General features: G+C 52.7%; 1 protein-coding gene across 2 annotated transcripts in view; it reads left to right on the top strand.

The window, feature by feature from the left end:
• The window catches only part of TNFRSF11A (TNF receptor superfamily member 11a), a 54,841-nt gene extending 32,037 nt beyond the window's left edge, over positions 1 to 22,804 (top strand). The window contains exons 5-10 of one of the 2 annotated variants that reach the window (XM_036010168.1): positions 593 to 686; positions 2,038 to 2,132; positions 2,469 to 2,582; positions 6,944 to 6,996; positions 8,321 to 9,113; positions 19,809 to 22,804. In XM_036010168.1, coding sequence (XP_035866061.1) covers positions 593 to 686; positions 2,038 to 2,132; positions 2,469 to 2,582; positions 6,944 to 6,996; positions 8,321 to 9,113; positions 19,809 to 20,119 — 1,460 coding nt within the window. In that variant the 3' untranslated portion in view covers positions 20,120 to 22,804. Of the gene's footprint in view, positions 1 to 592; positions 687 to 2,037; positions 2,133 to 2,468; positions 2,583 to 6,943; positions 6,997 to 8,317; positions 9,114 to 19,808 lie in introns of both variants that reach the window. The other variant, XM_028524404.2, reaches the window with a different exon arrangement.
• The last annotated feature ends 954 nt before the right edge of the window (positions 22,805 to 23,758 follow it).

Below are 23,758 nucleotides of genomic sequence, written 5' to 3'. Positions count from 1 at the left end.
TTTGTTTAGAAAGCTGTGGCCATTCCCATACTTGGACTGGAGAGATTAGGCTGGTCAGCGGAGGGCAGGGGAAGAAGTTGTCTTTACAAGCAATAAAGGAAATAAAGGACTGTCACTGTCCGGAGACGGAGGCTGATGTGAGCCCCAAAGCCCAAGAGGGGAGATCTGACAGGTGTTCGGTTAGAGCAAGGCAGACAGCGGGGTCCTGGCCAGGGGACTGTCCTGGTGGCCAGGACAGTGCCTCTGAACAGCAGAGGGTCAGGACCTCACTCGGACACGGCACTGGTGTGACAGACAGTCAGGGAGGGGCAGGTCATACAGAGGCACTTTTACTAGGCCTGACACTGAGCCAGCCAGCTACCTACCAGAGCTCAATAACTCTGTCCCTCCCGCTGGGGCTGCCGGCCTGGGAAGCTGGGGGGGCGGAAGCAATAGGCGGCGTTGGGTGGCGAGGGCAGGGATGGTCGGGGAGGCGAGAGGCAGAGGGGCAAGCTCCTGAGAGGTGTCCTCTGGACCCCCGTCCTGGCTGATCTCTAAGTGTCCTTGTTTGGTTTTTCTTTGTTCTGTCTGTCTGTTTGTTTGTTTTTGACAGTGCAGCTCAACAGAGACACCGTGTGTGAGCCCTGCCTGGCGGGCTATTTCTCCGACACCCTTTCTTCCACAGAAAGATGCAAACCCTGGACCAAGTAAGTGACGGCCAAGGGGCCCGGAGAGTGTGTTGATGTGGAAACACTGAACCCGCGAGGGCTCCTGTGTGAGAAAATAGACGCATTGGGCCTGACGAGGCTTCCTCTCAATGCCGTCTTCAAAATGGAAAAAGCCTGTCAACTCAGTGTGGGCAAAATAACACCCGTCCAGCTGCTCCCCAGCCTGCCGAGACAGGCCCCGTGTGTCACCTTTTAAAGTCACCTTCGTTCAGTCTCTGGCCTAGAGTTGCAGCCTCTTTTTTTCTCGTTTCTAACCTTCTTTAGTTGAAAATGATCGATGATGTTTAGCATTTACTCATCATCCCCACTTCTCCCAGAGATTTGTGTATGTGCCTAAAGAAGCCTCACGTTTACATAAGTGGGGTTTTTTTTTAATGTTTTTTTTCTTTTACCCTCACCTGAGGACATTGTTTCGTCACTTTTAGAGAGGGAGGAAGGGAGAGAGAGAAACATTCATGCGAGAGAGAAGCACGGGTGGCTTGCATCTCATGTGCATTCAGACCTACGGCTGTACCCGCAGCCTAGGCATGTGCCCTGACCGGGAATCCAACCCGCGACCTTTTGGTTATGGGATGATGCTCCAACCAACCGAGTTGCACCGGCTACGCAAATGTTTGCACACGCTAAACACTGTGGGGTTTTTCTTCTCACATGATGTATCTTGAAGGAAGCTCATTCTATATTAGTTCATTAGATCTTCATGGCATTTTATAGGTACATAATATTTCATTGTAGAGATGTGCTATACTTGTGTTAACAAGTTTCCTATTGAGAGTCGTTTAGGTTGCTTCTAATCTTGTGCAATCAACAAATAATCGTTTTGAATGAGTCATCTCATGGATACCATTTCCCACTGATGTTAGTGTATCAGCAGTGGGACCCAGAGCCTTTCCTTGTGTGCTTGTTGAAGATGAACGATCAATATAACGATTCCTTCAGTTCCCAATACATTAATTCCCATTAAGTACTTATTTTCTGATCCACTCATTCAAGTATTCTGTCGAAAAGATTTTCTGCATTTTCACCTTCAAAAGAGCGTTCACCAAAAGTGTATCGCTTAGCAGTTGAGGCATTTGGAGTCTTCTTTGCTGAAGACACCCACCTGCTACGGTCTCGGAGGAGCTCTGGGAGAACAGGGGCAGCCTCACTGCTGCTCCCTCGTTTGTCCTGTGCGACGTGTGGGTAGGCGCTGGGGACCCGAACGCCCAGGAAGACCTGGGCTCCTCTCCTGAAGGAGCGAGCAGTCTAGTGGAGAAGCGCTTTTTGTAGCTTTTCTCCTTAAAAAGCGAGAACATAAAACTGAAGCACGTAACTCCCTTCCCCCCCACAGCTGTACCAGTCTCGGAGCCACAGAAGCACGTGCTGGGACCAATAAGTCGGATGTGGTTTGTAGTTCTTCTCTGCAGTCTCCAAAACGCTCAGACGGTATGTCTCCAGAGAGCGGACTGGTTGGTTGGTGATGTGCCCAGACTCGTCAGCCCCTCCAAGTCCCCCCACCAAATTACAAGCCCTGGCTGGAGGGTCACCTCTCCCGCTGCATCTCATCCCATCCCTGGTCCTTTTAGTGGTTCGCTTTCGTCAGTATTTTAATACCAGAGATGGTGTTTACTTGATTTTTTTCTACTCTGGAATGGATAACTAACAATGTGTGTGTGTGTGTGTGTGTGTGTGTATGGACGGACAAGCAGCATGTCGCTTTTAAGTGTAGAGAAGAAAACGAAATCACCTTTAATACCGTTTTCTCACCTGCCTCCGCCACAGAGCCCCAGGTGTACCTGCCCAGTTTGGTCATCCTGCTTCTCTTCATATCCGTGGCGCTGGTCGCCGCTGTCATCTCTGGCGTTTACTACAGGAAAAAAGGGAAAGCACTAACAGGTATCGTGGTTTGGGGAAATGAATCTTAAACAAAAAATAGATACCTTTCTGGGTCTATGCTTTGGAAGATGCGTGTGGCACCCACTGACCGCCTGCAGCGACCTGCTTAGAGTAAGTGCTTTGAGGTGGCTGTGCTTAAACTAAGGTGAAACACCCTTTATTCCTAATTCGTCACTCTCTGGCAGCACAAACAAAGTCCGATGTGCCTATTTTCGGATAAGCAAACAAAAAAGATCTGCAGGGTCAGGACGCCGATGTCTCCTAAACCATTTGTCTCATTGTACAGGTGATGTGGCGTCGGGTAGATGGGGGTTGTTGCCTTTATCCTAAAATGCAACATTTTCAGTGCACCCAGTTAAAACAGAGACAAAATGTTCGGGTCAATGGTGGAGGAAAAGTTTTGGTTGGGTTGTTACCTGGAAATATGAATCTAAAATTATGAAAACAAGTTCCCTTGTGTTCAGTAAAATTTAGGTGCTCATTTTGAGCATGAATAACCAAGTGTTATCTTGTTTATTGCGAATAACTTTTATACCAAAGAATTATTTGAAAGTGTCTTTTTGTATCACATCATGTTCGACTGTTATACTCTAAAGCTAAAAAGTGTAATTTTTTAAAAAACATTTTATTTATATACTTTTTTAGAGAGGGATAGGGAAGGAGAAAGAGAAGGAGAGAAACTTCAATGTGTGGTTGCCTCTCATGTGCCCCCTACTGGGGACCTGGTCCTCAACCCAGGCATGTGCCCTGACTGGGAATTGAACTGGGGACCCTTTGGTTTGCAGGCCAGCGCCGAATCCGTTGAGCCACACCAGCCTTGGCAAAAAAAAAAAAAAAAAAAAAAAAAAGTATAATTTTTAAGGAAGGCTTCAAGGCTTCAATAGTCTCCTGAAGCTATTCTCAATGCTTCAATAGTCACTTCACTCTCCGTTGAAGCTCTGCTGTCGCCCCATCCTTTTCCATTGTCAGTTGCTCACTCGTTCACCTTGCCCACCCCTGCTGTGCCCTGATTTGCTCAGTTCTCTCACATTACATCCACGGGCTGCATGAAACCCTGCTCATCGTGCCATTTCCATTAACATCACCATGACCTACCGGCACACTAGGGCAATCCAAAGATTCATTAGAAGGGGAAGATGATGATTAGAGATACCAGAGTTAAGCAGAAAGCAATGTTAATCCAATTTTTAAAAGTCTGTTTATTATTGAGATTTTTTTTTTAGATTTCATTTATTTATTTATTTTTAGAGAGGGAAGGGAGGGGGAAAGAGAGAGAGAGAAAAACAGCAATGTGTGGTTGCTGGGGGCCATGGCCCACAACCCAGGCATGTGCCCTGACTGGGAATCGAACCTGCGATGCTTTGGTTCGCAGCCCATGCTCAATCCACTGAGCTACGCCAGCCAGGGCTAAGATTTTTTTTACTGATTGATTTGAGAGAGAGACAGGAAGGGGACAAGGGAGGAAGGAGACAGACAGACAGACAGACGTTGATTTGTTGTTCCACTTCTTTATGCCTTCACTGGTTGATTCTTCTAAGTGTCCTGACCGGGCTCTAACCCACATCCCCAGCAAGGCCAGATGGTGCTCTCACCTGCAGAGATCCGCCGCCAGGGCCTTGCGTATTTGCTACTTAATGCAGCTTCACTTCCCTCTCGACCTTGACCTCCTAAGGAGGGATTTGAATAACGCACTGTTGGGTGCTGCGGACCACTCGTATTGTCAAGTTTATGTGAGACAGACAGACAGACTTCGCTGCTTGTTCTTTAGTTTCTGCCTCTGTGATAAGTCTCTCCCCGCTGACTCATCAGAGAGGAGGAAAACAGGCCCAGTGGTCAGTGCATCAGGATTTACCAGTGTTGGCTTTCTCTTCATCCCTTCATGCAGCACGTGCTTGCTGGCTCCCGGGGGTGGGCCTGGCCCTGGGGTCTGAGTACTGGGCAACACACAGGCAGCGAGTGCCTTCCCGGAGGAGGCGTCCTGGTGGGCAGGGCAGGCGCTGGCCCACACGGGGAGGCTGAGTATCGACAGGGGCAGTGACGAGAGAGCTCCAAGTGGCCGGGTAACACCGGAGAGTACCCAGTCTTGGGCTCAGCCAGCTGCCAGAGGAAGAGACAGGGCAGCTGAGATCTGTGAGACACACTGCACTTCGCTAGCCCGAGGGAGTCGGGCCAAATGCAGAGCCTTCCATGCAGAGAGAATCTCAGGCTTCGGGGAGCGGTGAGCCGGGGGACTGGAAGGTTGGCACAGTGGGAGCAGAAGGTGTGAGCATGCAAGATGGAACCGGAGCGGGAAGCTGGGCCAGAGGACACAGCCCTGCAGACCTCACCGGGGATGTCGCTCTTGTCTGTAGTGAAGGGAAGCAAAGACAGCCCTTTGGTTTAGTGTGGAAACCAAATGTGGGGATGCAGCAGGAGTGGATGCAGACACGCCAGTTAGGAGGTCTTTTGCAATCATCTAGGAGAGATCACCATAGTGATTATTTATGAGCATCACTTCTGTGTACAAATATTATCTCTTAGTACCATCTGTAATTGTCCAGGACTGATCCCTACCAGGACAGAGCTGCAGTGTTCCTTACATTTGGAGTATCTTAATTTGTATGTAATTTTTAAATTGTAGAAAAGAAGCAAGAATAATAATGATGAGGGTAGCAATAGCTAACATGTATTGAATATTTATTCAGTAAATGTGTGCACCGCTGTGTGCATTTTAATGTACTAACTGAATCTCCACAACAGCACTAGGAGGTAGGCACTGTTATTTCCCTGGTTTTCTGATGGGGAAATTGAGGCTCAGAGAAGTTAAATAAACTGGACCAGGTCACATTATAGGTATCATCAGCTATTATTATGATGTGGCTATCTTCCCACGGAAAATTGACAACCATGAATCCAACAGTAAAATTCACTGGCGGTGGGATAAAATTTTATTTTTGCGTGATATAATTTTATAGATTTTTAAAAAATTCATGGATTCGACTTTTTAAGTTTTATCGCTTTTATTTTAAAAAGATATAATATGTATATGCCACAGGACAGTCTTTTTTCTGAGAAGTGACAGGGTCTAGTTGAAAAGGATTTGGGGCCCATGGGAACTCCGTGACACCTGCTGCAGCCTTCTGGCATGCCCTTGACCTCTCTTGTACATATATTTGAGCTAGTTCACTGGAGAGCCAGTCTCCATTCCCCTGTGATGCCCAGTCTAGTCCCTTGTAGTCAAGTGTGCAGGGGGGCTCTGCCCACAGGCCCCCCCCCCGCCCCAGCTCCCACGAATGAGAATAAGTCTACCAAGACATGATCTAGTTGGGGAGGAAAGGTACGATCTCTCGAAGGAGAAGGACCAAGAGCCTTTTCCTCAATGGCTTTTACTGGGTTCATTTGCATAAGAATTCAGGTAAAGCTCATTACTCATTGCCCAGAAGTATGGATCAAACAATAGATAACAAGGAAGTCCGAGGGCCTATTTTGAGTCAGGGTCAAAGAGCTCTAAAACTTTGAGGAACAAACTTACTTCTTCCTTGGACCCTTATTGAAAGCATTCTAAACAAAGCAGGTTTCACAGGATTTTACATTTTCTTTCTTAGGCCTGATTGCCCGGGGAACCTGCCCTTTCCAGCACAGTGCTGCACCACCCTCTATCATTGTTTCAGGCTTAGGTAGAGCAAGGGAAGTAAGGCAGCCAGGAGATTAGGAGATTTTTCTCACAGACAGTGAGGACTCGGGCTATGTCAAAGCTGAAGGACAAGGGTCCATCACCCCCTTTTGCTGTAGCCCCCAAAGTCCTTCCTTGGGGGCCTCCCACGTGATCGTGCCTGTCTTAGATCATTCCCCTCTTGGGGAATCTTACCCGTCATTGGCTAACCAGCCAAGCATTGGGGCCAGGCAGGGTGAAGTAAAAGGAGCAGAAGCAGCACTCCTGCCAGGGAGATAAGCTTTTGTCTCCTTGGTGGCTTACGGTCCTAAGTCATTCCCTCAGCCTTAGCCTTGGCGGGGGTTACAGCTTCTGACACCAGGCAAGGCAGTTCCCAACAGTCAAGGAAAAATTGCTAAGGAACTGAGATTGTCTGTTGCCCCAACTGCAGCTGTGACACCCTCAGATGTGCCTGTATTCAGTGGGACGTATTTGGTATCACGTGGGTCAGAAAGTTCTGTTTTTGCTGGGAGGAGGAGGAGGAAGATGTCTTTATAGTCTTTGGGTTGGCTGGTTTTCTTTTCCCTGTGTTCACTCTTAGGAACTTCTCCTGACAGGCACGCAGAAGGTTATGTTTAAAGATAGTGTTGAACTGACATAGTGGTCAGTGATACTAAATTAGAAAGAGGAAATAATGATACAGAGACCTTACCTTGCTTTGTTTTTCTAGCTAATTTGTGGCGCTGGGTCAATGAGACATGCGGCCGCCTCAGTGGAAATAAGGTAAATTTAAAGTACTTTTCACAACTGGGCTGGGATGTTGTGAGTCCAGTGCTGAGCCCCGCTGTGTAAGTGGTGCTTCCTTGAAGGGATGGGACCCCAGATCCCAGGGCTGACCCCTTCAGAATAACCCGAAGCCTGGACCAGTGTCAGCCTGACCGCTGCCTCCTTGCACTGCATTCCGTTTCTGACTTCTGTCACCTCTGGGCACAAATACTAATTCTAGATTTTTTTAAAGTGCCAGTCTTGATTGCCTAGTACAGATTTCTAGAAGGAAAGAGCTCCCGTTGTCCTTATTTTGGTAACTACCAATTTTGATAACTGCTTTGGTAATTATGTTGGTGCCTCCTAATTTCAGTATGCTCTCGTACCACGGGGAAGCCGTGAGGATGGCACAGAGAACTCCCTCGTGCCCTGTTCTCGGGGTTGCCTGTTGCTCACACTTCGTCACGTTGCCTCACTATTTGCTCTCCCTCTCTCTGTGTGTATGTTTGTGGATGTGTGTGTGTGTGTGTGTGTGTTTTCTGGAACCATTTCAGCGTGAACGGCAGACACTGTGCTTCAATACCCTTAGATACGTTGTCGCAAATTTCTGAAGAACCGGGACATTCACTATTCTAACCACAGTTCATTTACCAAAATCAAGAAATTTCACAGTGGTATAATATTATTATCTAATCCCCATTTGACATGAACATGTCCCTGGTTATCCCACTGTGCCCTTTAGATCAGTTTTCTTCGGGGTAGAAATGTATACATTTTTCACCAACACGGTTGCCCTGATCTCTCCAGTTCCTGTCCCAGCAGCACGCTCTCATCGTCCCTGGTTCCCTGGGTGAATGGTCTCCTCTCCCACAGCGGGAGATCTGCCCCCCACCATTCTCACTGTCTTCACTGAGTTGCTCAATTCCAGAACACATAGAAAGTGGTTTCAGAATTACTACGCCCTCCCACAGCAAAAAAACAAAGCTACTAACTAGAGTGCAGTATCTCTTTAGAGGTTTTTTTTTTTTTTTTTAACTTAGATGGAGAGTTTATCGTCACAATTCTGTGTGACGAAGTTATTTGGGTTGGCCCTGGCCCTCGCGTCCGTGCCATTCGCGCGAACTGCAGTTGGTTTGGTTCGTGTGTGGTGGTATTCTCCGTTAGGGGGCGTCCCCGCTCTGCCGTTTACAATAACACCGCGTGCTGTGGAGCGCGTGAGCCCTCCGGCCTTCTCACGGTAGAAGTGCGCGCTCTGCACACCACTGTGGGGTGTGCGTTTAGCAGAGCCGGGTTCTAATAGCTGGGAACTGACGCCCCTGCCCCCCCGAATTTCCCCCAGCAGGCGTCCCCGGGCAGCAGTTTCGGCAGCCCTCCCGCGGAGGCCTGCAGTCTGCGGCGCGAACGCTGCGAGGGCGTCTTCCAGCTGACCCTGGAAGAGAAGGTGTTCCCTGAGGACCTGTGCTGTCCCGACGGCGGTGGCGGTGGCCGCGGGGCGGTCTGCGGGGCGGTCTGCCCGTGCACCGGCGGGGGCCCCTGCGCCAGCGCGGAAGGCGCCACGCTGCTCACCTTGGTGAGCGAGACGGAGGGGGACCCGCTCAAGCAGATGCCCACGGAAGACGAGTACGTGGACAGGCCCCTCCAGACCCCGGACTCGTCGCTGTCGCTTGCTCAGCCTGGGAGCAAACCCGCACCCCCTTTCTCGGAGCCGCTGGAGGTCGGGGAGAACGACAGCCTGAGCCAGTGCTTCACCGGGGCCGAGAGCCTGGCGGACTCCGACACCTGCCGCTTGGCCGAGGCCCCGGGCAGGACAGACTGGACGCCCTTGTCCTGCGAGAAGTACTTGCAGAAAGAAGTGGAGGGCGCCAACTGTCCCCACTGGGCAGCCTCCAGCTCGGCCGACGGCTGCCCAGGCTGCGGGAACTCTCCTGGGGAGGACCGGGAGCCCCTTCTGGGTTCCCCCCAAACTGGACACTTGCCCCAGTGCGCCTACGGCATGGGCCTGCCGCCGGAAGAGGCCGCGGACAGGGAAGAGGCCGGAGGCCCGCCCGGCGATGGGGATGACGTCACGCCTCCCAGCTCCAGCAGGGGTGGCCCTGGGCCCGGGAGCCCCTCCAGCGACCAGCCACCTGCATCTGGTAAGTGACTCTCTTGGTCTCTCCCGTCCTGTTGTCCTGTCCGTGGTGCAGCTTGGGGGCAGGTGCCTCAGACTATTTAGGGAAAAGTGAAGCTAAGTGGGAAATGCTTGGCTCGGGCATTTTCTCCAGCGGAGCCTCTTTGTAGGGTGCATTACCGTTCAGTCCGCACGTTGGGTTTGTGGGTTGTGCCCACTGTCCTGGGACGTTATCCTCTACCCCTGGGGCTGTCCCTTCACGTCGCTTTTGTGCTCCCGGCCTCTCGTGATGGGGTGAGACCTCAAAGCCCAGCACTGACCCCCGAACACAAAGTCAGCATTGACCTCAGGGCTGGCTGACATTTACGGATGCCCTCAGATTTCTAGGGTTTTTGTTGCGTGTTTTTTCTTAAAGCAACCTAGGCCTCAAACCACCATCCTCCCGCCCCAACCCCCGCCCCCCACCACCTCCCAGGAAAGCTCTGACACATTTCAGGAGAACAAACAAAAGGGTTTCGTTAATCTTTCATTAGTCAGTATTTGTCCAGAGTGGCTTGCTGGTTCTACCCCAGGTCAGTGATGCAGACAAGCGTCTAACGCCTTCCGAGAGCAGGGCCTTCCGTGACCACTGCGTGTGGCCTACTCATGGCTGCTGGAGGCTAAGGCTGCAGTTACAAATGGTCGTACAGTTTTATCGCTGCACTGCCTTTGGAGCACGAGTAGCCCAGCAATTATTATATTAAAACTTTTGGGGGGGAGGGTACACCACCCTCTGTCTTTTCACGTAGTTATAAGGAACTGGGTGCTTGGTGATGAGGGCTTCCCCTGGCCCACCGTGTGTGTGGGGGGGTGGCATGGGGGGGTCAAGGGACCCCTGAGAATTTTCTGGAAGCTATAGACACTCTCCAGAAAAATGAATATGTGGATATATACTATTGAAGGGGCTTCCCAGAATTCTCCGACTCTCTCCCCACTCCAGCCTAAAAATCTCATCCGTGGCCCAGCTTACCCTGGGATGTTTTTCTTTTTTTTTCCCTGCCCCTTTATTTACTACAAGCAGTGCTGACAGCTGGTCTGTGAATTATTTCATCACTCTGAAAGGCAGAGTCCTGCCTGGGACACAGAGGCACCTGCCTCTTGCTGACAAGGGCTCCCGGCTTACTTGGTAGAACCATGGACTTGAATGTGTTTCCTAAGCTTTGGGATTTTGCTACAACTGCACACGTTCACAGATGTGTGAATTCTATCATAGCGATCCTTAGGCAGACCCGGCAGAGGAGGTATTTCTGTCTGGGGCTATTTTTCAAAGAACTGATGTGTCGTTCTTCCTTCAGAGCACCCCGAGGTTGTTTTAAAGCGTTGAAGGAATGTCCATGAGTAAAAGTTTAGCTCTATCGTTCTGTTTCTTTTGAGCGTTGACTTTTCTTCCCGTCGGTCGTGGAGACACGCAGAACACTATTTTAGGGGGCCGAGGAGTGCAGGGGGGCAGCAGCTCCACGTGGCGGAGGCCACGTCTCGGTCACCCTGCCAGGGTCGGACCGGTTTGTCCACTGGCGACACCAGGAAGCTGACGCTGGCCACAGTGGGAAAATCACTGCCCGCTCCTGGAAGAACAGTGCTAGCCATGTTTAAGGAGATTTTTTTTCCCCTGGGGTCACGAAACCAGAAGCTACATCCGCGCCGTCCCTTGACGTGAAGAGCTAAGACAGCGCCCGTGTCCCGTCTCCCTGGCCTTTCACTCCTCCGGCTCCAAACACCGGGGCGCAGGCCAAAGGGCAACAAAACAAAACGTGCACCACCCACGTGGTGGTGTTCATTTGCAAAAAGTTTACCTTGCTTCTGCTGTCCCGTCTGGCGCTGAGCCATGCAAAAACGTCCACTGGAGATCCTGCCCGCAGAGGCCAGCAAGCAGCCAAGTTTGTTTTTGCCTGAGAAGCAGCAGCAGCAGCAGCTGCAGCCAGATTGATCTGGCAGGCTGTTCCCTCCGTGGTGACTTCTATACACGAACAGGCCTTCTGCTCTCTGGTCAGGATAGCACGTTCTCGTTATTGCTTCTTCTTTTTTTTTTTTTTGTCATCATTTATGTTCTGTAAAATGTGCGAAAGAGGGTGAGCTTGGGGGCCTCATCCTCTTTGACCTTCTAAAAGCCACTGTGCTTTCAGGACTTGAAGTGGCTTCTTTTTTTTTTTTAATGGGTGTTGGGTTTTTCTGTGTGGGTGTTTTAAAAACTTACAGCCGAGTGAAGTGGTTTCTAGAGAAATGACAGTGACTTGTCACTTACTCGGCAGGGAAGCGCCCCTTCTTCGCACCCAGCATCCTTTCGAGGACGGTGGTTCTTCCCAGAGCTCTACAAGGCTATCCTTTAAGGATAACGCCCTATGTCAAGGTTATTTTAGCACCGCTATGACTCTTACTAAAGACCAGTGAGAATTATTAGCAAAGGCCGACGAAAGGGGAAAACATACTTTTGTTTAGGGCGTACGTAACCGTGTCTTAAATTTGCATGCTACGTTGTTAGCCTTTTGCCATGGTGATGGTTACCTTGGTGACAAGCCCTTTTCGCCTGGAATGTACAGAATTGCCACTATATCTAGAAAATTATTTCCTGTCAAAAAAAAAGCAACTTATAATTAATATGTCTAGTGTTGGCCAGTGGCTGGCTTCTGGCTCCTGAAACCAGTAGTTGGCTCAGCCACTTCTGAGCTGGAGAGAATTGTTTCCCTCCAGGGCCCTCCAATGAGTCTTAAGGAACGCCAGCTACATATTTGTTTTGCTACCACATCTTTATTGAGGATCCACTGAGCCTCGGAAAGGCTTGGGAAACAAGTAGGGTTGAGGTCAGGGAAGGGACAACACGGGAAGAATTAATAATGTGAGAAGACGAAGCCTTCCATTGCCCGTCTCCCTAACCTCCGGTGTGGTGTTCCCCGTCACCGCTCACCCACCCGCGTCTCGGCCAGGGCCCGCCCCTTTCGGCAGGAACTGCTCTCTCTGTCTGCACGTTGTCGTCCCCCTTTCCAGAGCACGCAGTTCCTCCCATCCGTCAAGTCCCAGCTCAAATGCTACTTCCTAAACCGGGGATGGCAGGCACGCCGCCGTGGGGCCACTGTCCCCTCCTGCCCTGGGCAGCCCTTCGCGATTTGTCCCGGAGCCTTTCTCCCCGAGCCTGGGTGCACCCTTGCACCCTTATCAGCAGCCCACCTCCCAGCAGCCCACCTCCCAGCAGCCACAAGCCATCCAAGGAATTGCCATGACCTTCGCCACTCCTGGTCTTTCCCGCCTCTCCCAAGGTGGCCGGGCCACTGTGTGTTCAGAGAGTAGGTGTTCCTGGGTGCAGGCGTCATTCGCCCAGTCATGAGATACTACCAGCGCTCCCAGCTTGCTCCCTGACTCCCTCTCCGCTCCCCGCTTCCTCAGGCCGTTCTGGGGAGTGTGGGACCATGCAGGGCCGTGCAGGGGACGGAAGGGCTGGGGCTAGCTGTTCTGGGCAGACTTGCATGCCCTGGACAGAGGACACAGAGACCCAAGTGGCACAGGGTCAAGGCCGATGCCTGGCAGCCAAGGGCACTGGGGATGGCGGGCACATGCCTGGCCCCCCCATGTCCCCCACCCTCAGTCTCCCATCCCGGGGTCCCACCCTCTCTTAAAGTGACTGTTCTTGACCATCCATTTCCATCCTCAAAGGGCAGATAAAGATTTTCCTACCCCGGTTCTCTTCCCTTTTCTCCCCCTCCCGCCAAGCCACAGACAGTCCTCTCTGTCTTTCGTCTGTCTCCCGCTGGAATGCGGGCCACTAACTTGCAGCTAAGTGTTGTAAGGGCTCACTGACCACACATTCAACGTATTTTATAATTTGGCTGTTTGGTAAGAATGCTGAGCATCCGTTGATGCTAAAAGTCAATGCACTATTTCAACATGTGTGAGAACTGCATCCACTGCCTGCTGTGCTGAATTCAGCACTGCTGGCCTCCTCCCTGTTCTAACTCGTCTGGGAAGGGTGTCAGCCATGCGCCACGGTGACTCCTTTTTTAGCACGATTCTGAACGCACCTACTAAATCCTACTGCTCGGCCCTGATCATCCTCCCTCCTCCCCGCCCCCCTGCTTCTCCCAGACACCTAAAACAGAGCTCGCGTTGCCACCAAAAGGAAAATCACATGACAAGCATATGGATCGAGTACAAAAGCCGTTCTTGAGAAATTCCGGAAGCTCCCAGCAGAGCCCAGGCAGCGGGAGTGGATTTTGTGAATATTTTTAGTTCTCTTCCTTAGGAGAGTATCTGAATGATGGCTGGGTGGTCCCGCTGGCTCCGGTTCTTGTGATTTAATATTCATCCACCGTGCATTTCAGGCAACACGATGAGCTTTGGAGAAGAGGCATGTGCATTCCCCGGCTGAGAAATGAAACTTCTGTCGGGGACTGAGTTCTTAAAAGGGAAGCTGCTTCTTTCTACCCGAGAGAGGGGCTCCCTGGAGCCCCCTGTGCAGCCAGGGCCCCGCCTCCTGCTCCGCGGGGGCCGCTTTCTTCGGCCCTTGCTTCTGTGGAACTTAATGCTGCTTTTCACTTTCCCCAGTTACCTGAACATTCTTCTAGCTAAGTCACGTTAAATATTCCTGTGAAGCCGGCAAACCCATTTTGAAGGTTAGAAACTCTTCAAAATTTCTAATTGAGTAGATACCCTCACGCCCTGCTGGCTCCCAAATCACGCTTTGCGTCGTCTTCAGGCACGGTTCGATCTGTCGCCTGGTGACCATTGTGATATCCTGCTTATCTGACCGGGGCCCCGAAACCACGGCCCCCTCCCCTTCAACCGCCGCGGGAGATCCTGGTGCCCTGTGACCTGTGTGGTGCAGAATCCTCGGTGTGCCACAGACTGAGGGCTGCCACAAGCCTGTGAGAGCTGGCCAGTCTGCTGGGCGAGGGGCGGTGCCCAGGCCAGGCCCAGAAGGTTCCACAGGAGAGGCTGCCAGGGTCTGCCCAGTTGGCGACGGCTCCCTTGGCCTCGGAGTCCCCTCTCCTCCACGGTTGTCTCAGAAAGTCACTGTTTGCTCTCACTGATTCTTTTCTGAGGAAAGCTCTTTCTTTCATATGCCACCAACCTTGAGATTTTTTGCAAATGAACTGAAGTTAAAGTAAGTGCCTTGCAGGGAGGGGGGGTGCACAGGGAGTGAGCGAGGGGCACGGGAGGGGCCCCTGCTTGGCTTGTATTCCTAGAGGCCCCACAGACTAACCGCCTCAGGTCCCGGTAAGGCATCTCGGATAAGCCTCATCCACACCACCCGTCCCTTTCACATCCCCTCCTGACCAGCTACCAACCTGGGAGGAGTCCCCTACAACAGCAGGACCTTCTGGGGCTCCCTTGGGGCCCTGTGCCAACTGCACAGACCATGGCAACCGTGCAGAACCCGAGGCCCCACAGCACCCACCTGCCTACCTGGTCACACAGCTTGCCAGCATGGTGACCGACTGACGGGCCACCCAGGATATTGCCCTCTGGGTTCAGCTTGCATAACCCTGTGAAACCTTTCTGTTCAGAAAGGTAGGCCGTGCATCTTAAGGCGTTATTTCTTTAAAAAAATAAAAGATTTTATTTATTTATTTTTAGAGAGGGAAGGGAGGGAGAAAGAGAGAGAGAGAGACAAAGATCAATGTGTGGTTGCTGGGGGCCGTGGCCTGCAACCCAGGCATGTGCCCTGACTGGGAATCGAACCTGTGATGCTTTGGTTCACAGCTCACGCTCAATCCACTGAGCTACGCCAGCCAGGGCTCAAGGTGTTATTTCTTTTAAGCGAGGACAGCTCAGGACAGGGTCATCACAGGATCAGGGCACGACCACTCCCTCTACGCCGACCTGCCCGTGCTGCATTCACCTCGCAGCCGACTGGCCGACGAGACGCGAGATTGTGGGCTTTGGTGCAGGGTTATACAGACGAGTGTGCAAACCAGAGACGGTCAGAAGGATGAATTAGTCCTGCAAAGACAGTAGAAGTCGGTTAGATTTCTAGAGGAAAGTGCCCTTTCAGCCGTCAACAGGTGTTGAGAGCCCCTAACAAGACAAGGATGGAAAGGTAGCGTTACGGCTCAGTACCTTTCCCACACCTCGGTTTCCGTGGGAGGTCAAGGGCACCAGTACTATCTGGGAGTAGAAATGCCATCGTTGTACCTGTGACTCGTTCTTTGCTGTTCCCCAAGTACTTTCAACATCCATCATCTCGTTTGACCCTCATGCTGTCCTGCTGGGTGATCACATGGTCATTTATTTGTTCATTTAACAGTTGTCAGATTCCTTCTCGTGGCCCCGCGCCCTGGGGGACTAGCAGGGCTCCAAGACTGATGCTCGTTTCCTACAGGAGCAGACAGAGGCCTAGACAGTGGGGAGGTGGTCCGTCCCACATTCCACAGCCAGTGGGGACCCAGCCGGGCCGAGACCAAATTGCTTTCAGACCGCTGCAGCCTCCTCTGTCCCCCCCGCCCACCACCTCACACCCTGTCCTCTGCCAACCACCAAAACCTCCAGCCCTTTGATCACCAGGCCTGCCCCTTCTGCTCTCTGGAGACCGCAACACCGGGGTGACATCGATGTCATTCGATTACTTGTACATGAATTTGCATTATGACAAGCCATGAAAAAAACGTGTCCATCACGACAGGGGAAAAGCAGCAAACCTGAGTGAGTGCTCACGAGGGAAGTCCCCGGGAGTGGGTGTGTGCGGTGCGGCCAGCCCGGCCTGAAGGGGGCGCTCAGTGAGTCCTGGGTCGGGGCGGTGCTTCTGCCACTGTTATTACTAGTGTGACCGGTGCTCTGTGTCTCTCCATGTAACCCGTGGGTGGGCCCACCCTCTCCTTGCCCTCGGCAAGCAAGCCGACGGAAGCCCACGGCAGGCACCCTGGTTACTCACCCCGAAGGGGTCACCCAGGAATGCCCAGCCCCTTCTGCTCGCGCCTGGGGAGCAGCCACGCTTACTAAACCCCAGTCCTGAGCGTGTGAGCTCAGCCTGTGGTAACCCCAAACCTTACCCGTCACACTCACTGGTAGAAAGCGAGGTGGGCCAGGCATGCAAATTGGTTCTGTGAAAATTGCTAAATACTTCAGGACAAGTCAAGAAGGAGTCGCTAACCATCTTTGCTGCTGAGGTTGAGGAGCACGAGACGACATCAAGATCTGAGGGGATGAAACTCTTGGAGGACCCTGCATTTACACTGCTCGGCCACGGCTCAGTTCTCGTTCCACTTGAGGGGGAAAAAAAAAAGCAGACGTTGTAGGCAAAGCATTAAAGGTGTAATAGGTACAGTCAGTAGACCGTTTCTCAGGCCTCCGTGCTACATCAGAAACTTGTCGTTGAGTTTTACGGCAAGTGACAGGTGGCTGGAACATCAGGGACACGTACCATAGGAGATGTGTTTGAAGGGCACGGGTGGATACCCTCTGCACCTTGGCGTTCTCCTGAATGGCTCTTTATCGGCGGGGGCAATCAGGGTGGCAGGCACTTCCGCGACGTTGAAACGCGCCGGCATGGTGAGATGTTACCTCCGAAAGGAGTGACACCAAGTTAGAGCATCAGCGGGAGAAACCCAGAGCGAGGCCCCTGAGAGCTGCCCGTCGCTCAGGACAGGCTGCAGACCTCCCAGAGCCCAGTGGAAACGGAGAACGGCAGGCCCCTTGTGCAGGGCTAGTAAGAGTTTCTGGATGAGCCCAGCAGCGTGTTAGAGCAGCTGTGGGGCCCTTCCAGCGCAAGGGCCTATGTGCCCACTCAGCACGCTCGTCCACAAGGGTGACTCTGCCGCCACTGACGGCTACTAGCAGCAAATCAGAGCGTTTACAAGAATTCTGGTCTGTACCGGTTCCCCTGCTCTCATAAACGTCAGCATGGATGGAATGGACTTGGACTTGATCAGATTATTTGAGAAGTTCATACTCTTTCCAGGTAGATTTTCTTTACATCCTGATCATCAGGAATTTGGAGGCCTTGTTTTTATCCTTTCCCTACTATGCCCTACCCGAGAATAATATTCTTGATCCAACCTGTGGCTCAAAGGATTCTGAAATGTTCAAATATGTCTCTTCAGCAAAGGGTTGAGTTCCCCCTGGGGGTGGGGGTGGGGGAGAAAACAAGAGCATAAACCCTGTAGGATGGATCAAAGATATTGCTTGCCAGGAGGCAGTGGCACGGTGTGACATCCTTAAGGTGAAAACTGTAACACAGAATCTCAATATGCAAGACGATGGCAGTAAAAACACGGGTTTCTACCTGAGCTCAGACACACCAAAGGTGCTGACAAGGAAGAAGGCGAGCAGCCGTGGGTTCGCAGAGATGACCTGTTGGAGAGTCAAATTACAAGTGAGGGGGAACTCACACGCAGTGTGACGTAGACAGATAAATCTCAGGAGGAAGAGGACGAAGAAGAGATGAGGTTAACAAAATGCAGGTCGACCACACAGTGCCTGGGGTTGGAGAACAACAGAACCAGTGGTCAAGGACATCGTAATAATGAAAAACGAGAGGAACTGAGCTGTGAAATACTTAAGTCTAAGCAACTGAACGTGACCGGTTTTATTACATAAACATGGTTGATTTTCAATGAGACTGGCATGTCTAGGGCACATCGTGATTTGGGTTTCTCACTCTGACGTTTTCTGTTAACTCACAAGTGATCCCTGAACAGGGGGTGGGGGGCTTCTGTGTTACCCACTCTGTCTGCTTCTGCTATGGAAGCCCCTGTCACAGCCCTGGGCAGGAGCTGCTGGGCTACCTGAGAAGTCATTGACAAGTTCCTATCTTCACCATCTTTTTACGTTTGAAACACATAACGTACTAGAACAGGGCCATGTGTATTGGGTGATCGTACCTTCCAGAGCCTTGATTCACATAGCCACGGCTCCTCAGCTCCCAGTTTCTATTTCTTTAGTGTGGAAAGAGAAGTTACAGGCAATCGCAAAACAAACCGGCGTGCAAAGTTCTTCTGGGATTTTACTGTTTCTTGCCGTGTTTTCTTTCTTCCACGGTTGCCCTGCCCACACCGCCACCCCAGCTCAGCCGTTTGTGGATGTATGCTTTGGTTCTGCGTTGAGCGATTCGCTTTTCACTGGGTCTCCTCATGCGTTCGGCTGGTGAAACATCCTTGAGAACTAACGCGGTAACTGGTGGGAGCAGGAAGGCCCAGACACGCTAGAGAACAGACCCTCCCGGCTTCGAGGTCACCGTGTGTCAGGAGCCCAGTCGGTCTGCTGTAGAGGGAATGGGGCGTGTGGTTCCCCCTGGCTAGTTCCAAATACTAGCTGGCCTCCTGCCGTGTGGCTTGGGGCATTTAGTAGGCACATAAGTCCCCCCACTACCCCTCTTGGAATACACCCCCTACAACTGCCTCAGGAAGAAATAGCGTGAGTCACACCCCTTTCCCGTGTGACTTTCCATTGGTTGGTTGCCTGCCTTTGAAATCCCTGCGTTTTCCCGGGCCACTCTGCCTCAGTCCCAGCTTCTCCGCAGGTGATCCCGCGGGTGAAGCGAAGGCTCCCCAGAACAGTATTCTGTATGCCGTCCGTATGTTAGACCATCCAGAACATGTCTGCCAAATGTGGACAGGACCTCTTCGTGCGGAGTGGCGACAGGCACAGTTTTATCTGTGTAGATTATTACTGAGCTCTGTCACAACAGAGCAGACCAGAGATGAGGGCGTTCGTGGCCGGGAACCACACTGGTGTCCATCCCTCCTTCCCCCCACCCCCCCGCCCCCAGCCAGACAAAGGTTCCGTTTGTGAGGCTGAGTGTCTCAGGCGCTTCTGCATCTGCTTGGATTGTGGCCTCTATTTCCAGTTCTCAGGCGTGCAAAGTTCTCTGGCATCAGTCTATAAGAGAGAAGACGAATGAGAGGTAGCAGGTCTCCTAGCATTTGTTGAACTTCCTGTTTGTTTTCCAATGAATGAAATGCCGGCTAAGTCCAGTCACCCACGAAGAAGTGATGATAGAAACCCCTGGAGACAGAACACTCCTGAGGGTTCAGAAGGAAGGAGTGATTTACAGGATTGATTTTTTTTTCTATTTTAGTCTTCTGAATCCCTCCCCACCTCCCACCCCCTCCCCTTTCCAGGAGTTAAAAAAAAAAAAAAGTAATGTTAAGGGAAGAAAATTGGTTAACCTTTGCTAAACAGCGAGCCCAGGTGGCCCCCCCCGCAGGGCTGAGCTTTTAGGGACCTCCTGGGAAAGTGGGAGGCATCGAGGCACCCAGGGTGGCAGAGGCCTTAGATGTAAGGTGGGTCTGAGACGTGGGCTGGGCGAGGTGGGCTGCAGGGTCCTGCCGAAAGGACACGCCCTTCCTGCCAGCCTTCAGTCCTGTCCTGATACACAGGGCCACAGCTGGGCCACTGCTGTCCTGCCTGTGGGTCACCCATGGGCGCACGCTCAGAGAGTCTTCCCTGTGACTCCACATCCCCGGGGGGCTCCCCCAGCCGTCCATCACCGGGCTGGTCTCCTCCTGTCTTCTCCCCTCTCTTCTCTCTGGTTCTCCTGTATTCTCTCCCCCATCCTTCTTCCCTGCCAGGCCCGGGAAGAGGACCGAGGAGGGAAGAGCCCCTGGGTGTGCCCGACTCCTTTAGGAGCCATGGGGAGGAAGAGGGGCCGCCGTTGCCCCTCCAGCCCAGGGGAAACTTCCGTCTCACGAGACCCAGCCCTCACCAGGAACGGGTGACTCACCTTCCCTGCGTTCTCTCTTCCTCTCCCCTGCAGGGAATGTGACTGGAAACAGTAACTCCACGTTTATTTCCAGCGGGCAGGTGATGAATTTCAAGGGCGACATCATCGTGGTCTACGTCAGCCAGAACTCCCAGGAGGGCCCGGCGGGGTCCGGCGGCGGCGCGGGGGAGCCGGTGGGCCACCCGGTGCAGGAGGAGAGCCCGGCCAGCTGTGACTCCTTCGCCGGGCTCGCGCCCCGCTTCCCGGACGCCTGCGGCGGCGGCGCGCCGGAGCCGGACAAGGCCTCGCGGCCCGTGCAGGAGCAGGGCGAGGCCGAGGCCTGTGCGCCCGGGGCGCAGCGCTGAGCGCCGGAGACCCGCCGTGGCTCTCGGCGGCCCTCGGATCCAGGACTCCGCGGGACCGGCTGCGACTTCCCGGCCATCAGCGCACGGTCCACGCCCTTGCGCGCCCCGGGGGGCCACGTACCCACCTGGCGGCGAGGCCACGTGGGCCGCGAGCGCCTGCGCCTGGACGGGGCCCAGATCAGCGCCCGCACGCTGCTCCTCCATTCGGTACATCTGCCTCTAATGCCGGACACGCTGCGCCTGCCGAGCTCTGTAGACTCGGGGGCTTTTTAAAAACGTGAATGTGTCGGCACCCCTCTGACACCCGGTCACATATCAACCAATGCCTCAGGTACACGCCGCTCCATTGGGTTGCTCCCCCTTGGCCCCCTTGTACGGTTTTCCTCCCTCCCTCTTTCCCTCCCTCCCCCCTCCCATCGCCGGCTCCCCAGTGGTCGTCTCTCCCCGGCCTCTGGGTGTAGGGTGGTCCTGTTCTCTCCGGGGCTGTGTTCTTTCCCTCCTGTGTGTTCCCCTTTCTGTGCTAACATTTTCCGTGGTCTCCCTCTACACATGCACGCTCGCGTGCACACACACACACTTTTTTACTGTTTAAGGGTTTTTCGTGAATTCTCCCAAGGGCGATGGTTTTTACCGACCACCTGTGGCGCCCCTTCTCACGAGCAGGTGCCTGTGTTTAGGTGATCGCTGGGGGGTGGAGGGGGCTGGTCTGTAAGCACTTCAGGGGGTGGGGTGAAGGCTAGAAATGTGACACCTGCAGGGAGGCTCAGGGGACAAGGGGAGAGACTTTTAGGGTGTGAGAACATTTCTGTGTTCCCATTTTTCTACAAGAAGGGAAGAGGGAAACCCCGTCTCTCCCTCCGAAAGGGTTTTTGCCTCGTTGTGCGTGGTCAGGCAGAACTAAGGGGCAGCACGTGTCCTCCCCTGCACTGCCCCCTGGTGGTCATCCCCGGGGTGATTTCCCCTCCAGCAGACGCAGTCTGGTTCTCTGGTAAAGAAATCGCTACAAACCCTCTTGGCTACCGCGTGTCGTTCTTATTCCCAATGTCTCTGGGGCAAAGGTGCGGGAAATGAACAGGGCTCGGGGGCGGCCAGCACACCGAGTGAAGAGGAGGAGCCCAGGAAGTTCAAGAAACAAAAAACAAAGTTGAAACATTAACATGCATTTTCTTTCTCCACATAAGAGTGGCCTAAATGTGTTGAGGCCATAGGCCCTGTTTTCCTCCTAAATCTTCATGCTCCTGTAACTCAGCCCCGTAGAAGTAGAAAACGTTCCGCCATCTTCCAGTGCATTTAAGTTAAAAACCAAATCCTCCTGCTGGGGACTGAAGGAAATCCATCACCCGAGTGCTTTCCTCCTAGCGCCAGGCCTCCTATGAGGGAACAGACAGGGCGAGTCAGGCTGGAAGGCGTTACCTGGGTCATTCCATCTGCTGTAGTTGGTGAGCCTCTGCTCTCCTCAAACACTAGAGAACAGTCAAAATTCCTAAAATTAATTCTGCAGGCCTGGTAGGTTTGAAGGGTGCTTACAGTGGCCACTGTCCCCCCTCTAACAGCCACAGGTGCCCGTGAAGGGAGTGGCCATTGACCCCTGGTTTCTCCCGACTGGTTGCAGTGCTCCTGGACACGCTGCAAGGTAGCGGTCAGTCACCGTGTTTGAACGGAGACGCAGAGGGCGGCTTTATAATTTGTGGGGGTCCTTAGCCGACATAAAAGAAAATCACCAGCAATAACAGCATTGCCAGGGTGATCAATTGGTAAGAATTTACTGTCTGCTCTGCCCTTTTCGTTAACATTTATGCAAAGAGATGCTATAAAAGAGGACGAAGCCGCCATACCTTTTGAGGTGGGACACACGAAACAGACTGGCGTTCACGCAGTAGAACGCTGAGCCAAAAACCCGAGTTTCCACAGGGGCCGTCATCATTGCTCCGGTTTGACTTTGCGTTTCTGTGCTTCCATTTTCCTTCCTATGAAAAGGCACCGATGGTCATTTTGGGCACTCTCTCTGCCCAGCGATAACTAAAGCATGAGCTCCTTCCAAAGAGAGTGCCCAACAAATAATCTACGTCCAGAAAAGAGTCGTAGTCTTATTCTCCCCCACGCCGACCCTACTCATTCTGTACTGACCCAAAGGCAATGAATGACAGGACGCACGGAGCCATCGTGAGTCTGGGTGCGTGTGCTACAGAGAAGCGTGTGGCCAGTGGAAACAGAAGGACAGGAAGACAATAATGAGAACTCATTTGGGGAGAGGTGATCAAGAAGCTATTGAATGCATATTTGACCATAAAAGGCTGTGTTTCATGGTTTGCTTATGTAGGGCCCTTTGTAAAACAGTGACCTGTCTCATGCCTGGTCTCTGTGGTGTGTTGTGGTGCCAAGTGTCGGTTGCATCGCGTCTCATTGGTGGAGCCCTGGACACCAGAGTGGGGACGGAACGTGACTCGCTTGCATTGATGACATATGTGCTGTTGATCTCATAGGAAAACTTTTTAAAACATAGAGTCGAAAAGGAAATGGAGTCCAATAGTTCCTACCCATGTTTAACACCATCACCAAAAGAAGGAAACCTTAATTTTTTCTCCACCTGTTAGTGCAAAGAGCAATTCGAATGTGCTGTACTAGACCCTGCTTGTACGGCTCGGAGAAAGGGCTCTTGCTGTGAAATAAACCATCCAACACATAGTGGCTTAAGATGCTGCCGTTTATTTACTTCGCAAGTCTGGATTGGCTCGGCTTGGTCGGCTCCTCAGGCCCGGGTCAGCCCAGTGGGCTTACTCCCCGGTGCAGACTGCAGGCTGGCCGGGGGCTGGCTGGGGGCTGGCCGGGCTGGACTGGGTCTTCCCCACATGGACCTTCGTCCTCCTGGCAGACTGGCCTGGCCTTGCACAGGCTGTGGTGGCAGGGTGCCAAGAGAGCAGGCAAAACGTGCCAGGGTGTTGAGGCCTAGGCTCAAGCTGGCACATCGTCCCTCTGCCACATTTTCTGGGCCAAAGACAGACCCAAGGGCAGCCCAGATTCAAAGGGTGGGGAGACAGAGCCCCACCTCTTTAGACAGAGCCCCACCTCTTTAGACAGAGAGGAAGAGAGGCAGAGAAACATTGATGTGAGAGAGAAACATCGATCAGCTGCCTCTTGCGCACCCTCCGACTGAGGACCGAACCCACAACCTAGGCATCTGCCCCAACCAGGAATCGACCTGATGACCCTGCGCTTTGTGGGAAGACACCCAACCCGCTGAGCCACACTGGTCAGGGCCAGAGCCGCCCCACCTTGGTGGGAAAAGTTGCACAGTGACATTGGGAGAGGGGGTGGGTACAGGAGGGGAAGAGTGGGGTCCTTCTGGCCACCTGTCTAGCACAGGTGCATCGTCCAGGAGAAAACGGTGCAGGGAAGCGGTGTGTCCCGGGAGGGGCCAGAGGGGCAGAGGGGCCTCCGCTAAGCGCCCCCTTCCCTGGTGATGCAGAACATGGGGGTTTCCAGCAACCGAGAGGTACCACGTTCATGTCTAAGCATTGAAATTCCTCCCAAAGCCAAGTACACATGGTTGGGGAGCCGGCTGCACTGCACCATGGCGCCCCCTGGTAATCACTGAAAAGTGCCTGTATTTGTAAAATCAAGGAGACTGATGAGATACTT

The sequence above is a fragment of the Phyllostomus discolor genome, chromosome 9 (genome assembly GCF_004126475.2).
Source record: "Phyllostomus discolor isolate MPI-MPIP mPhyDis1 chromosome 9, mPhyDis1.pri.v3, whole genome shotgun sequence".
In the NCBI taxonomy this organism is placed as follows: domain Eukaryota; kingdom Metazoa; phylum Chordata; class Mammalia; order Chiroptera; family Phyllostomidae; genus Phyllostomus; species Phyllostomus discolor.
The sequence above is the reverse complement of the archived record's forward strand: the minus strand, read 5'-3'. Positions and strand labels throughout refer to the sequence as shown.